Below are 15,934 nucleotides of genomic sequence, written 5' to 3' on the forward strand. Positions count from 1 at the left end.
TGCTCCAGCGTTGCCTTTGCCGTCATCTTGGCCGACGGGCCCAACAGAGAGATTAGGGGCCTCAGGAGCGTCCTTCACGGCGGAGGCAGAGGGGTTTGACGACGGGGGAGGACATTGTTTGGTGCTCTTCACGAGGGTAAATTAGTGCCGGTCTCAAGACACTGGAGATAATCAAGAGTTTCGTGTACCTTCTAAAGACAATTGCAGAACTCTGGAAAATACGCAACCACAACGCTCTCAAGGCTGGTGGATATTCGAGGCAAGCACTTCGATGTGAAATCTGGACCAACAGGTAAATAGCGGTGATAGGGAAATGGGAAAGCGAGGTGAGAAAGGCAGATTCTGGAGGCGTGTTGCTTTTTATGTCTGCGGAAACAGAGAAATGGACACTTCAAGACAAATACGTGAAGCATCCTGATATTACCCGTGTTGACGTCTGATGTGGAGAGAAGAGAAATGGCGTCAATGTGAGGTGGTGAACCTCTCGTCATATCAGGCGATAAAGTTATTAGTAAGATACAATAGTATATTGGAGGCTTTCATCAGATATCTAAAGTTCTGCTTAGTATAAGGTATTTACGTAAATTATGGAGCGAAGCTGGATCGTGAGATGGAGTAGCTTGCCAGCGACCAGAGAACACTTACCCTGGTAGCGTGGAAAATAAAAAGACGAAAAAACAACAGATGATTGATTTAGTTCAGATGCTAAGCCGCTAGGCGGAACGGCCTCTCAGTAGGCTAAATACTGTATGTACATAACGCGGCTCACGTAACACCTACCAGAAGGTGTTAGCTGCCGCCTACGATAATCAACGCTAACATACCCTGTCGACTCGTAGGTCTGCCGAAATGTAAAAACAACCTGCTCTACTCTACTTTTCAACACTTGTTGAACTTGCCGCGCGAGCTCTAACATGACCCATCCTCCTGACTGCCCCAATCCTACTTGTAAATGTCGAATATCTGACCTATCGTACACCCTTTCCCGTCATTGTATTGATACATCATCCCTCAATCGCCGCCAGTACTCGGAATTCCGACACGTACCCGTCAATAATGTCCTGAATCTGTGCTGGTTGTAGATTCAGGTGTAATCCCCCGGTTCCCAACTGCCTTCTGAGCTTTCGGTGCTCTTCGGTCATGAGCCTTTTGAGACGACGGGCAAGTTCACACGAGCTTTCTCCCCAACTGGGGCCTTAGGCCACTCCCAAATCCCGTAGTTACTGCCCCTCTCCCATCAACAACGGTTCTTCTGGGGCACCACTTCCATCAAGATACAGCTTTGCCTTGGGACCTCCGGGCCCCAGCAGGGAGCGATACACCGGCTCTCGGTTTGATAGCTCCAAACCTCGTTCCCACCGCGCCTCTCCAACAGGCGGTCCATCGGGGCCGACACCATTTATACGGTATTATGTGGCTTCATCTTTATATAGACGAAATACAGAGTTTTACATTCCGAATCCCTGACGTAGCATACATTCCCCCATGTCACTCCATCCAGACATTATCCCTCAATGACTGCCAGCACTCGGCAGTCCGGCAACTCGCCACCAAAGGCTGCTTGGATATATGCCGGCTCCGGCCGCGGAAATAGATGGCCATGTGTAATCCCATGCCTCAAGACCCAGCGTCTTGTTCGCATCAACTTGCCGGCACGTCGCGCAACCTCAAACACATTCTCTCCCCAGCGACCAGCCATAGGATATTGCCAGACCTCGTCTTCTCCTCCCCTTTCGAGACGACGATTCTTTGGCGGTGGAACCTCCACAAAGACACATCCATTCCCTTGGAACTTCCGCAAGTCAGGAGGGAGGGAAACGCCGACCTTGAGCTTGATGCCTCGATCAACGATATACTGGGTTTGTAGGTGTGGGGTGATCAACGGCCAGAACCTTGCAATCGCCTTCATGTTCCTGCACCAGTGACGCCGATGGCCGCGGTTTTCCTCGCGATCCGAGGGGTTTCCGGCGTGGCAGATGGGTTCGTCTGTTTCGGGATCCCAGTCTGCTGGGTTGTAGGTGTCTTCGTATACTGCATACTGGTGGCTCGCTGCGTTTTTAAGCCAGGCCAGCTCGTCGTCGTCGAAATCCCGAAGACAGGCATCAATCGTGTCACCGTAAACACCGCGATACAAGTAGTCCCGAAAGGGATCAATCCACGGTACGGATGCCTTAATCGAGTCGATGACGCGTTGGATGCGACGGAGCAACGGGAAAAGTGCCGCGAAACCGTTGAAGTCGAAAAACTCAGCTTTCGCCGCACTCCTCTCCTCCGACTCCTCGCGGAGGGTCTTCAGAGTATCATCTAGATCTTCCACATCCTCCGGTTGCAGGTGAGAATAGCCGTAGGGGGAGAGTAGCTCTCTCTTGTGCTTCAGTCTGAGCCACTTCCTGGCATTTTCCTTGTTCTCATCACTGAGATCTGCCAGGCGTGGGTCGCCGAGTGCCTCGCAAAGAACGCACAGCTCTGCTGGCATCGGTCTGTCTCCTCCCCGCCTCCAGTCCCGAACCATCTCTCCCCTCTGTGCCCGACACCATGACTCGAAGCGCTTGCGCCTTGCACGCATGTTGTCACACTTATCGCAGTCCTTGTGGAACTTGGAGACGCTGAATTCGACGGCGAGGTGTTGAATCGGTGCGAGAGTGGGGTGGACGCGCCGGCCTCCATGCAGGAGGCGGTCGACCAGGTTTTCCCAGGCGAAGTGCTTCTCACGATTGCGTGCACTTTCGAGTAAGACGAGGTCGGCCTGTGGATTAAACCACACTTTGATGATATTATGGTTCTTGGAAGCTTCGATAGCCGTGTCTTCTGTTGGATCTCGGCAGCTATTGGACAGATGAATGGTGGCCCTCTTTCTGTGGGCGCCGATAAGGGCCAGGCCCGTGGTGTCAAAGTCTCCCGCCAACGCCGCCAGTTCTGCGGCTTCCTGCGCCTCCCAGTGCCTGGCAGCCCGTTCGAATGCCAGGCGAGCATCCCGACACGTCGACCCAGCTTCCACTAGTGCATGGTAGTAGGCTGAAAGGCACATTAACTTCTGACTAGGCACCTCAAGCCTGATGGGCCCGAATGGAGGGTCGAACAAACCAACCGCCTGCACACTCGGGGAGGGTGGTATAGCAGCTATCTCCCAAATGATATCCTTGATCTCTTGAGGGAGCCGTGCAAACTGTGGGACGGAGAAGGATGGCTCAGGGACGGAAGTGACGACATCACCAGGCGAGTTCGAGGCGGAGGAAGTGGAGCTTTGGGGGTGGTCAGTTGCATGAACGCTCTCGGTTCCAGCGACCTGGAGGTCACCCGCATTGATCTCCTCCGACAAGGACGACATGACTGTTGATAGATATCACAAAGAGATGATTTGATGCGTGGTATTCTGTGTTGTTGAGATTAGTGCGGTGGTCCAGCGAAAGTTGAACTTTGAACTGACTCACAGCTGTGCAAGATGGAGTATAATCGTCGGTCGATATTTTGAAGAAGGCGATGTGTGGAAGGAAAGAGGGAGAAAAAAAGAAGAAGGCGAGAAGTGTTGGGGGGGTTATACCGCAAGGTTTCTAACCAGAGCTGGATCCGTTTTAGGTTCGCTCTTTGTCAAAGAACCTTACCTTAAGATTACTCCTCGGTAAGGAAACGAAACCTTAGGCTTATTGTGGCGTCTATCTTAAGAAGAAGAAAAAAAAACCTTGAATGCGTTTTCCTTTTAGCGTTTCAAGTCTGTCCATCAGGACAGCCAGTTGAGCGGTTTCGTCTAGCCTCCTCTGCTGAGTAACCCTTTGGAGTGCCTGCCGGCCACGGGCATCCGGTTATACCGGGCCAGCGTGCGTTAGAGCAAGAACGTGTACCGATCGTTGAACCAAATTCTGACTTGGAAGCACAACTTGATGGCCCTCCGAGATTCAAGACCAGCATCGCAAGCACACACGCCCACGGATTGAACGCAGAGGTGCTGAGGGATGGCGGCCTTCTCCCCGACGGGGTCCCACAGCTCGTGGGGGAGTTGGATAAATTGATGGAAAGATAATAGCCTTTTCAGTGTGTAAGAGGTGATGGATTCCATTGTTTGTGTTGCCTTCAATGGGAATCCGGCAGCGCGTCGAGCTCCGAAGATACCTAAGTCTTCCCCACAATCCTACTCATACATCATCACCCCCAAATTGCCGCCAGCACTCGGCACTCTGGCACGTACCCGTCGATAATGGCCTGAATCTGTGCTGGTCGTAAATTCAGGTGCAATCCCCCGGTTCCCAACTGCCTTCTCAGCTTTCGGTGCTCTTCGGTCATGATTTTTCTGGACTTCCGGGCAGCCTCGAAGGCATTCTCGCCCCATTTAGGGGCTCTAGAGTATTCCCAAATACTGTCTTCACCACCCCTCTCCAACCGCCGGTCTTGCGGGGGCGGCACTTCCACAAGGATACAACCATTCGCTTGGAATCTCCGGAGCCCAGAAGGGAGCGATGCGCCGGCCCTGAGTTTGATGCTGCAATCGATGACATACTGGGTCCTCAGATGCGGCGTGACAAGAGGCCAGAGGCTTGCGGCAGCATTCACGTTGCCGCACCATCGTCGTTTATGGCCTCCAGCTTTGTCGGATTGCCCCGCGAGGCAGATGGGTTGGTCGGTCGAAGGATCCCACACTGCTGGCTCCTAGTCGCTTTTGCCCACTGGAGGCGTCGAGGTATGCTAGCTCCGCAAACCCAGAGTAGCTGAGCAATTCATCCAGCTCCGCAGTTTCACGCAACTTCCATTGCCCGTCAGCTCGCTCGAAAGCTCGCTGAGCATCCCGGCACGCTGCACCAGCCTCCGCCAGTGCATGTTAGTAGGGTGGCAAGCGAATTAGATCTTTTCTGGGCAGCGTGAACCGCATTGAGCTTGCCCAAGTCACCCGATCATTCTGATCGAACAGCCCGATCGCGTGGGCTCTGGGGATCGGCGGGATCGCGGCCATCTCCCAGATGAAATCTTGGACTTCTTGGGGGAGCTGGCCGAACTGATGGAAGGACGAAGGTGGTTTTGCGATTTGACAGGCAACAGAGCGAGGCGTTTGTGTTGCCTCCAACCCGCACTCAGTGGCAGTTTGGGCTCGCTCGGTGGCATGAGACCGTTTGACGACAGAATCGTTGTTGGTTGGGTGGGCCGTTCTGGAGGGCCCCCCCCCGCCAACGAAGACGGCGACGGCGACGAGGACGGCAATGACGACGACATGATGACTGTGATATATATCTAGTGAAGGAATTGCTGGTGTTTTGAGTTTTCGTTGGGCAAGTGATGGCAGTGTGAGGATTCAGTGAGTGGGAGTTGAACATCGAAGCTGACTAACTCACTGTTGGGAGGGTTTTTGGATAGTCGGTGGAAATTTTGCAGAAAGTGGTGGGTGGAAGGAAAGAGGGAAGGGCAAAAAAGTCGAGAAGTTTTAGAGGGTTTATACCTGGAAATTTCCACGCGCACAGCTGGACCCGCTGGGGGTTCGTTCTCTTTCAAAGAACCTGAACCTTAACATCGCTCTCCAAGAAGGGAACAAAACCTTAGGAGGATCAGATTTTCATCCCTGGAGATCGGTAAACACGGGGTTAGGACTATAACCATTATTCTGCGTATGTGACTATATAAACGGATCTTCTGAGCTGTTTGCAGTTCTTCAGATGAATCACTTCTACGATGTTTGCTGTTTGTGATCGATTCTACATGACTTCAAGGAGTTTGCTGATGGTGATGGAAATGCTTCTACCTTCTAGTCTTTTACTTCTTGTTGCTTTCCTGTGCGAGAGATCTATTCCATTGACTATGACTCACTTTCTAACCATTATTGAGCTGATGATCAGCTTTCCTCATGAAACATAACGATACGATGCAAACGCCAACTCTCAACCTCCCTGAATGATTGGAGAGAATAGAGAATGGACACAATTTGGGGAGGGGTCAGGAAACGTTACAAGATGTAGTACAAATAGATTTACAACAACATAGCGGTGACAAAAGGAAAGCAGCGATTGCCCGCCCAAGACAGCCCGTTCCACTACTTGTTCCCCATTCAACATGTACGTAGATCTTCCGGCCAGTTCGTCATTTCAGGTACCCATACCCCTCCTCTTATTGTCTTGCTCCTGGTGTTTCAACGCTACGCCCTCCCCCATTGTTCGCAGCGTCCCAAGGGGTCTGCATTTTGGCATCCCGGTCGAAACCCCAGTCCTTGATATCCTTGTCCCAGACACGTATTGGAAAGCCAGCCTGAACACGTCCGTCCCAGGCTGTCGCTACGGAGTAGACCTCGATGGCATTAATCGGCGAACCCTCACAGGGTCAAAACCAAGGAAATACAAGTTTCAGGTCAGGACGTCGACTGGATAATTAACTGCCCTAAGATTTTATTGGCTACTCGTAGCGGCAAGAGAATACTCGTGGATGAGGTTACCACCGCCTTGGACCAGAATTGTCTGTTCCTGGAGTAGAAACGCCGTATGCTTTCAATTTGGAACGCGAGCGGCAGGGAATTTCGTCCATGATGAGTTGCTAGCCCCGTCTCATGGATCACTACATTGCTGCTACACGAATCTGCTCCCAGCCGACGACTCTACTCGAACGACTCGTTCCGGTCGGTTCTTAGATTCGCGTGAGCGCAGGGCATCGATCATCCAAAGGGAACTAGATCCCAAGATAAGCGGAGGCCTTCGTCATCCAGTGTGTTAAGAGAGAAGCAGTTGAGGCATGAGCAAAACGGAAGATGGATGTGAGAGCACATGACTACGGAGAACGCAGTTGTTTGTGGAAACTCCGCCTTAATGTCATGTTTGCCAATATACGCAGACATTGGAGGAATTCTGCCAACATATGTGGATGACCCATGAATGTGCTGACATCCCCTGACAAGCCGCTCTGGTCCACCTTATCACGAGATGCAGGTAGGGTGGTGGCCTGCGAGTCTTGAAGATGTGAACGTTGGGGTGTTTCGGAGTTTGCCGTGGCAACGTGGCAGGTGAACCTCACCCCATGGTTGGGCCATCTGATCCCTGACGCCACACTTTCTGGGACCTTGCGCATTGCTTCTCGATAATAATCTGATTCTCGTTGCCACTTAATCTTTGACTCGCCATGTCGACCGAGGGGTTTATTCCTTGTAACTTGAGCTTTGTATTCAGGGGCAATGTTTATTCCGGGTCTCCACCGTTTCCAGGGTGATAAAAAATCTGTTTTGGTGCATACCTCAATAAAGCAATGAAGTCTTGGCCGGAGGATTTAAGTTGCTTGGCATCGCGACGTAGCGCAACCTAAAATTTTCGTTTTGACAACCATCTGCACGTATCATCTTGGACGGATTTTTGACCGGTCGCCGTGACCTTGTACGGCCTGGCCGTCGAATAATCCGAACATGGAACCGCGCCACAAGGTTCTTGGGATTGCGCCCCGAGCAATAGTCGCTCGTCGTAGCTCATGGGCACGATCTAGTTTAGAAGCGGCGGACAGGCAGAGCATTCTTGTCATAAACTAATGATATGTACAGTACAAACAGTGTCAATACTATTTACAGATCAGTTTGGTGCTGGAATAACTCGACGTGGCCAACCTCAGTTCGGAGTTTCCTTGCCGGAACTGGGAGGCGGAAGTCCAAGACCATGCCCGGGAGGATCATATGCCCACTTCTCGTACTCCCTCTGACGCAAGAAGTGGTCAACTCTGCTATTGCGATCCAGCGCAAGAACCTGGCTTTGCCTCTCCCGCAGCTGTCTGACAATCTCCGCGTGCTTTTCGTCGCGCAAGTGAATGACCGACATGGAGTGTGTGCCGGCCCGTGTCATGTTGGACCAGGTGCCGATGATCAAGAAGAAGGCGATGAGACCCATGAAGGTCATGTTGGACGTAAAAATCTCCTCCTGCTTTTCTTGTTTCCCGTTCCCGTTACCATCGCGCTCGTTCCGCCATCGTTCCCAGTCCTCCCATGTTGCGTTCATACTGGCATTTCCTGGTTGGTGCCGCCAACTGCGGTCGGCTTCGCGGTGCCGGGTATGAGTGTCGGTGTGGTGGTCCCAGCCAAAGCCATACATATCGTACATGCGTCTCTTCTGTGGGTTGCTGAGGAGTTCATGGGCAGCCACGACGAGGCGATAGCGTTCGAGCTTCGTCAAGTGGGGGATCCCATCGTCCGCCGTCGCATGTTTGCGATCCGGGTGGTAGAGCATGGCCAGCTGGATGAAGCGCTTCTTATTGTAGGGTTGGCCGCGTGGGATACCCAGAATCTCGTACGGTGTCGGATTCTGGGAGCTTGGCCATTTCGGAGCATCGCTGTCGCCACGTTTGGAGCTTTGGTGAGCTTTTATGTCCTCGACCGAAGCATAAAACCTGTGCTGAAACGAAGGCGCAGGCGCCCGAGTATTCCACGGCCGGCATGTGGCGAGGTAGGGGCCGCAGAGCAGGCCGTGAGAACACGAACTCCAGACCGCGCCGGAAGGATTTCTGAGAGGCATGGTTTACGGCGGCTTAGTCATGCTGGGAGGTCCGACACCATGGTGCCGGGAGGTGAAATTGAAAGGGCGCGACACAAATGTTGCGAGGAGGCTCAGGATGAAGTTCGGGTCATCTGCAGGAGTTACCGTCAAGAAAGAGCTCCGTCATCCCGCGGCTTTGGACGGGATGCAGGCGGAAGCGGAGGTGGAGCTGGTCCCGAGAGCCGTTGTGGTGGCTGCGGCGTCCCCGCGGCTGGCGAACCGGAAACCCCGCCACTCTGCTGGAGGCTGGCAGGTGGCGTGCCAAACCTGGACTATATCACGTGACCGCCAAGTACCGCTCACTGGAGCTCCGCATCCCCACACCTCTGGCTGGGTTTCGGCAGCACACTGCCTCTTCTCGACTTCCTGACCGATTTTCAGACTGCACGACGCAAAAACAAGAAAGAACCCACGAACAAAACACAAAATTCTTCCTTCAACCTCCTCATCCGACTTCAGTGAGCACAACTGCCACTCTTCATCCTCTCGCACAACCAAAAGTTCGCGACCTCACCTTCAACCGGGTCCCGTTCAACTCCGACTTCATCTCGAACCACCTTCACCACAGCCACACATCGACCTGACGACCTGGTCACGCCGGCCTCGACTCGACGACGGCTCGATTCTTCTTTTACTTCGACCTCGATCCTTTCTGAAAACCACATTCATCGGGCCTTGTGCTCATGAACCACGAGCCATAAACCGGCATCCTACGAACAACAACAGAACATCGCCTCTAGTGGCGCACCGATCGAAAACTACCAGTTATCGGACTACTGCCATCCTCCTTCATCCGACTTCAACACACCTTTCTACATTCCCTCCATACCGACCGATACCATGACAGACGCACTGGTGGATAAGCTCAAGGCTTCGACCTTGAAGTTGGTCTCCCCCGTCTACCCCGTCGATCTGCTTACTGTGATGTGGCTGTGGCTGACTCTGGAATAGCGATGCCTCTGCTTCTGATGACTGGAAGAAGAACCTGAAGATCCCCGCCAAGGACACAAGGCAACAGACTGAGGTATGTGGATATGCAGATTTGGTCAGGCCGCTTGCCAGACACTCATGCTTTTCCACTACTAGGATGTGACCAATACCAAGGGCTTGGAATTCGAGGATTTCGGCCTCAAGCGCGACCTGTTGATGGGCATCTTTGAGGCTGGCTTCGAGAAGCCTTCACCGATTCAAGAAGAGAGCATACCAATTGCCCTCTCAGGTCGTGACATTCTCGCTCGTGCCAAGAATGGCACTGGCAAGACCGCCGCCTTTGTCATTCCCGCCCTCGAAAAGATCAACCCGAAGAACTCCAAGATCCAATGCCTCATCCTCGTCCCCACTCGCGAACTCGCCATGCAGACATCCCAGGTCTGCAAGACGCTCGGAAAGCATCTTGGCATCAACGTCATGGTCACGACCGGTGGCACGGGGCTTCGTGACGATATCGTCCGGTTACAGGATCCCGTCCATATTGTGGTCGGTACCCCCGGACGCATTCTCGATCTGGCCAGCAAGCAGGTGGCCGATCTTAGCGAATGCCCCATGTTCATCATGGACGAGGCCGACAAGCTCCTCTCCATCGAATTCACACCCGTCATTGAGCAACTCCTGAAATTCCACCCCAAGAATCGCCAAGTCATGCTTTTCTCCGCCACTTTCCCCCTGTCCGTCAAGGACTTCTCGGACAAGAACATGGTGAACCCCTATGAGATCAACCTCATGGACGAGTTGACCCTGCGTGGTATCACCCAGTACTACGCTTACGTCGAAGAGAAGCAGAAGGTGCACTGCCTTAACACCCTCTTCTCCAAGCTGCAGATCAACCAATCTATCATCTTCTGCAACTCGACCAATCGTGTCGAGCTGCTGGCCAAGAAGATCACCGAGCTCGGCTACTCGTGCTTCTACAGCCATGCCAAAATGGCACAGCAAGCCCGCAACCGTGTCTTCCACGACTTCCGCAACGGTGTTTGCCGCAACCTGGTCTGCTCTGACCTTCTCACTCGCGGCATTGACATCCAGGCCGTCAACGTTGTCATCAACTTCGACTTTCCGAAGAACGCTGAGACCTACCTGCACCGTATCGGTCGCTCCGGCCGTTACGGCCACCTTGGTCTTGCTATCAACCTAATCAACTGGGATGATCGGTTCAACCTGTACAATATCGAGCGCGACCTGGGTACTGAGATTCTTCCCATCCCTCAGCACATCGACAAGAGTCTGTATGTGTATGAGAACCCAGAGACCATTCCCCGCCCCATCTCGAATTTCCGGCCCGCTATCCAACAACCGCAACCTCAGACTCAGCAGCAGTCACAAGAGGAGGCCAAGCCGGAGCCTCCCAATTCTGCTCAGGAGCAGCAGCCAAGCACTGCAGTTCCTGCTTCGGCCTCTGCTCAGCCCAACGCCACAGGTGGCACGGGCTCCTGGCAAGGCCAGAACAATCGCCAGAATGGCAGCAACTATGGCGGTCGTGGTGGGTACCAGGGTAACCGCGGCCCCCCCGGGGGTCATCGCGGCGGCCGTGGCCGTGGCGGTTACCATAACCAGGGTGGCCGCCAGCACTATGGCGGCCCGCGCGGAGGTCGCCAGGGGCAGGGTCAGGCCCCGGCCCCGGCCCAGTCTTAGTTTCAATCGTATTGCATTTTCGGCGTTGGGAGAGGGGGCATTGTGATGATTATCTCTGTTCATTTTTCTTTTCGTTTCTTTTTCTGTTGGATTGTACATATCTTTTTTCCATCCTTTTCATATTCCTCCAGAAATCTCGCCGACAGGGAGCCGGTCCGGTTGCTCGCCTTTTCCGCCTTCGACAGTTTTCACCCCGCCGGCGACGAATCATTACCACCACGAAATCCGTTCGGTCTTATCCCCGCCACCAACCACGACCTCCTTCACCTAATATTCGGCTTATCACATCTCTTCGGCATTTCCGGACGGCGGAATGGTTTCTGGATTCATCGGGCTTTGTTCCCGTTTTTTTCATGAGACCAGCTGGCACTCAGTTCTTCACCTTGCCATTCAGTGGACACGATACGCCCAGTCAGTTCGACCATGCGGGCTTGGGGAATACTCTTCTACAACAAACAGAACATGACCAAAACGACGCACAGATATACCATGACTGGACTTGTCGTGGGGCTTCTCGGCGTTTGGCGGGTCTGGGAAAGGGGTGATGGGAGGCTGCTGGATTCTTCTGGCTCATATAAACGGCGTTTGTGGTATGGTAATTTGGCGTGGGATATCATCGCTAGGTATTACCCGGGTCTTTTGCTCTCGTTGGTTGTTGCGGTCAGGCGCTGGGATCGGCGGGAAAGTGGGTCATGGTCGGCAAGGCTTTCTTTCCGGTTTTTTCTTTTGCGGCTGCTGCGCGGGTCTTAGCCGTCATCGGCTTCGACTTGACAGCTGGTTATGGGGTTTGCAGTGAGGAGGGGGTGAAATGGGATTTGGGCGGCAAGCAGGAAAAGTTGGCGTGGGTGTTGGTTGGGAAACATGGGGTAGGCGTTGGGGGGATGGCTAGACATGCCGGTGCTGGAGGCGCCGGGTTGGGAATGCCATGGATGAATTGGTGAGGAGCGAAGGAGACAGGGGAAGATGAAGGATGGATGGATGGGGTTTCAGGAGGCACAGCGAACATCACATTGGCCACACGATAACCAGGCGGACGGCATGGTGGCCCGGGTACATCAGGCTCTCGCCACCGCAAGACAAATGACCCCACCGAACGAGGACGACGGCATTATCGATGATGACGGCACTGGGCACTCCAACCATTGCCTGGTTTCCTCGACATCCATCACAACTGTGAGAGTTGGCCGACGCCTCCGCGATACCGGCCGTGTTCGAACATAACAATATCAACGAAACATCTCTTACTGCCGCTCCGCTTCCGGTCATCGCCAGACAACACAGACCACCTCAACCTTGGCCCTTTAGAGAGAGGTGCAACATGCGATGCCTGGAAGAAGAATACGGCACGACGAAAAAAATGACAAAAAACCTTTTTTTTTCTTGGGGGAGACAACACAAGGGACTCGCTTGAATCCTTCTAACTGATCAAGCTTCGCATTCTTGCTGCGGCTCTGAGGCGGTGACAGGCGGGATTGGCGTCTAGCCTTCGTCAGCTAACCAGGGTGCATGAGTAACTCGACATCAGAAGATGAACAGAGAGGCTAGGAATCAGTGGGATCTTGCGTGTGGACCTTGGTCAATATAGTTAGGCAATGTCATTGTCTCTCTTTCTCCCTCATATTCCTTGTTCCATTTGCTGTGCTGTGAGACTTGTGATGCTTGACTCGCCCAACGTCCAACACACTGGTTTGCCTTCCTGGTCTCGGGTAACCCCGGATGCTTCTCTCAGCCAGGACATCAACCAACATCGCATGTTTGACTGGGTACTCTCATACGTGGTGTTACGCCAACGGGTCGATGAAATCAGTTTCATTTGTTTGTCGTCACCTAAGTGCTAATTATGTGTTGAAAGCTTCTTGATCAAGCAACATCCTCAACCACTGGACACGATCCCCCACGAGATGAAAACCCCTTCATAATGATGCAACGGTCATAGCATGTCCCCAACCCTACCATAGTTACACCTCAAGTGGTGTCTTCTTTGCCTTGACTTGTGAAACTCATTCATCCCTCACATCAAGCTCCCAGGATTGATGGCCACAGGCCCCGTTTTAGACGTTCAGCAGCATACCCTCGCGAGGTCCGCAGTTCTTCTTGTGAAACTTCCACAGAGCCTTTTGGCAGTCCTGTTGATATGTCAGCAAAATGTCTCAGAGACGGTGGCTGTAACAGGAGCCATATGTCGTACCTTGTCGCAGAACCAAGCATGAGCAAGCGTGCAGCCACCGCACCTCAGCAGTGGCCGACCAATGTCTGCCGCGATCTTGCCGCAGTTATGGCAGGACGGGCCACGAAAGTCCCGTGGTGTGCCGGGCTTGTAGTTGTCCAGGGCTGCGAGGAACTGACGTTTGCCCGGGCCGCGGAATCCCTGGTCCCAGAGGGGCAACGCGTAATTCTCACGGCTGGGAGTAGCCTCGGCGAGCTCGCAAAGACGCTGCATATCGTCGTCGCGGATCTTTGCGCCGGTCGACATGAGCAGGGCGCCGAGGATGGCGATCCGGTATTTCAGGTCCGCCTTGGACCACTCATCCTTTGCGGCCGCTTCGAGGTCGCGGTACTTCTTCATGAGGTTGTTGCCGTGGCCGGCGTCAAGCCTCGCACGCACAGAGGCCAGAGCCGCAAGTTCCTCGTTGACGAGCGCGAGAGGTTCCGTGGACGAAAACGGGTCGGTGCCCTTGTTGAGCGGGTCTGAGTACATGGCGACGGCAGAATACTCAACGCCATCGTCGGCGCCGACGATCTCCTTTGCAAGCTCGACCGTCAGGTCCATGTCGTCGTCGGACTCAAAAAGGCCTGGAGAGGTGAGGTGTGATTAGCACAGATTCGGAACAAGAAGTTCGTCGAAATCATACAGTGACCCTAACGACCCATCTTGAGATAACTGGTTTTGTGGGTGACGGCGAGCTTTCTGCGAATGAAGAATCGGGTCGAGTTGTGAAAGGACAGGCGGGGACTTGATCGATGTTCTTAAACACGGCCGGCAGATCAGGCCTCAGACGCAGCACAACAGAAAGGCGTCTTAGGAACTTGAGAGGACGAAGGTTGAGCATCTGGCTCGCTGGGTTTTCATGAACACGAAGCCCCTAACTCTCGCCCGTCATGAGGTGCTCTGAAGGGAAGGAACACCATAAGTTTAGGCAGCAACGTGATATGTGAGGATCAGGACTTAATTCTTGGAAGGTGCGTCCATCTATGCATTTCGTCCCTTCTGTAATATTTGTTTGAACCTCAGGGCTACAGGTACCTTATCCAGTGTGGCTCGGGTTTGGGAACAACCTCATGGACATTTGGGAATAGCAAGCGTATCAAGTTTGCCTGCACAAACTCATCAGATCATCGCCGAGGCCAGAGTCCAGTTTCTCTTGTAGTTCTGCGAGGATTGCAAGATGTTCTGCATCTGGAGATTTCATGCCATATGCCAATGCCTCGAATTCAGAGCTCTTCTCGTACTCTTGAATCTCCCTTTCAGTGGGATTCTCATGAGTCTTGACCATCTCAGTGATAATCTCCCTGGAAAGGCGGCGGGCTGTATCAATGGCAAGCTTATATCCGAAAACACCTGGCCACATGTAAGCTTACGCAAAGGGAAAAGGAGGAAAACCGACAACGGCAACGCAGAAAGCAACTTACGATAACCCCACAACAGGCTCATCTTGAATTCGCCCAGATGGAGATCAAAGACCCATGAACTGGAGATTCTGAGATATGAAAGGAAAGAGTCCGGCCAACCAGCACGCCTTGAGTTGTGGAAGACAATACGGCCGGATGGTCGATTGATGGTCGAGGAGATGCTCCAGGCAGATAAACTGGTGACGTGCTGGTGGGAAATCAAGACAACCCGGAATGAAGTTTCAGGTAGGTGCTCCAGGTATTGGCTGTTTTGGAGAGAACAGGTCTCCATGTAATAGCCCTGCTCTTGGGATTACTGAGGGATCTATTTTCAAGGTGGGAAGGAACATCCGGGTTTGACTTCAGGCAGCAACACCAAAGTTTGATCAAAGCAATGCACTTGGATTCGACAGAGAAGGAAGGAGGAACCGATTGGCAAACTTGCCCCTTAGCATTAAGTTGTCAAACCCAGATCAAATCACAGAGTCTAGGCTCCAACGGGGGAATGAGCTTCGGTGTTAATAGAGCTCTTGTACCTCTAGGCTGAGAACGGGAAGAGAAGCACGAAAAGAGGAAAAAGCGAAACCGTAATAAACCAGGAAATACAGAGAGGAAATAGCAAGTGACGTTCCAGACCGACACCTTCCTAGAACATCCAGACGGACATCGATGTACAACGACTCGCTCAACGCGAAGCGCCACACCCAAGATTCTTCTCAACGCCATTAGGAGGAGAGATACAGAATCCGAAATTGGATGCCAACTGCGCCACGAGGCCTCCATTCTGCCCCGAGTTTATACTGACTCCAGCAACCATCTTGTCAACGCCATCACCCATCATTCGTGGAGCCGCCAGTTTATCCCATCCCCCAGGTTCGGCGAAATTGGGCGACAGCACAGCAATCAAGACATGCAGCGCAAGCGACCGCGTGTGTATACTTTAGGGAAGGAGTTGTGCCGATTGGGCAACCCCAGATATTGAGTGCCGAAGTCATGACTTCTGCCGGCCTATAACCACCCAATCGGGCGATTGCCGGCATTTGGGGATGTTGTGCTCGTCGGTGGCCCGTGGCCTACATGACTTTTATTTAGGACGTCAAGATGATATTGCCTGGCTTAGACTGGCTGTGTCTATGAGGAGTCCAGTCGTGATAAATTGGGCACTATATGTGGTTTGGTGTGGTTGGCATGGCAGTTGGCGAGAATCCTGGCGCCGTGTAAGT

The 15,934-nt window shown here is 53.0% G+C and overlaps 5 protein-coding genes across 5 annotated transcripts; 2 read left to right on the forward strand and 3 right to left on the reverse strand.

Annotated features, from left to right (window-relative positions):
* Positions 1 to 1,504: 1,504 nt before the first annotated feature.
* Positions 1,505 to 3,328, reverse strand: VTJ04DRAFT_7312 (uncharacterized protein; the record flags this gene model as incomplete). The annotated part of the gene is made up of 2 exons (XM_069365626.1): positions 1,505 to 3,015; positions 3,085 to 3,328. 2 exons carry the CDS (start codon positions 3,326 to 3,328, stop codon positions 1,505 to 1,507), a joined length of 1,755 nt encoding a protein of 584 aa, XP_069216641.1.
* Positions 3,329 to 7,556: 4,228 nt separating this feature from the next.
* On the reverse strand, positions 7,557 to 8,453 carry VTJ04DRAFT_7313 (uncharacterized protein; the record flags this gene model as incomplete). Its single annotated transcript, XM_069365627.1, has 1 exon — positions 7,557 to 8,453. The coding sequence occupies one exon, from the start codon at positions 8,451 to 8,453 to the stop codon at positions 7,557 to 7,559; it is 897 nt and encodes a 298-aa protein (XP_069216642.1).
* An 861-nt stretch (positions 8,454 to 9,314) lies between these two features.
* Positions 9,315 to 11,102, forward strand: VTJ04DRAFT_7314 (uncharacterized protein; the record flags this gene model as incomplete). Its single annotated transcript, XM_069365628.1, has 3 exons — positions 9,315 to 9,358; positions 9,426 to 9,498; positions 9,561 to 11,102. The coding sequence occupies 3 exons, from the start codon at positions 9,315 to 9,317 to the stop codon at positions 11,100 to 11,102; spliced, it is 1,659 nt and encodes a 552-aa protein (XP_069216643.1).
* A 423-nt stretch (positions 11,103 to 11,525) lies between these two features.
* Positions 11,526 to 12,323, forward strand: VTJ04DRAFT_7315 (uncharacterized protein; the record flags this gene model as incomplete). The annotated part of the gene is made up of 3 exons (XM_069365629.1): positions 11,526 to 11,787; positions 11,853 to 11,968; positions 12,132 to 12,323. The coding sequence occupies 3 exons, from the start codon at positions 11,526 to 11,528 to the stop codon at positions 12,321 to 12,323; spliced, it is 570 nt and encodes a 189-aa protein (XP_069216644.1).
* An 830-nt stretch (positions 12,324 to 13,153) lies between these two features.
* Positions 13,154 to 14,671, reverse strand: VTJ04DRAFT_7316 (uncharacterized protein; the record flags this gene model as incomplete). The annotated part of the gene is made up of 3 exons (XM_069365630.1): positions 13,154 to 13,228; positions 13,291 to 13,895; positions 14,428 to 14,671. The coding sequence occupies 3 exons, from the start codon at positions 14,669 to 14,671 to the stop codon at positions 13,154 to 13,156; spliced, it is 924 nt and encodes a 307-aa protein (XP_069216645.1).
* Positions 14,672 to 15,934: the final 1,263 nt, after the last annotated feature.

Source organism: Mycothermus thermophilus (genome assembly GCF_041956435.1).
Source record: "Mycothermus thermophilus strain CBS 625.91 unplaced genomic scaffold VTJ04scaffold_5, whole genome shotgun sequence".
NCBI classification, from domain to species: Eukaryota; Fungi; Ascomycota; class Sordariomycetes; order Sordariales; family Chaetomiaceae; genus Mycothermus; species Mycothermus thermophilus.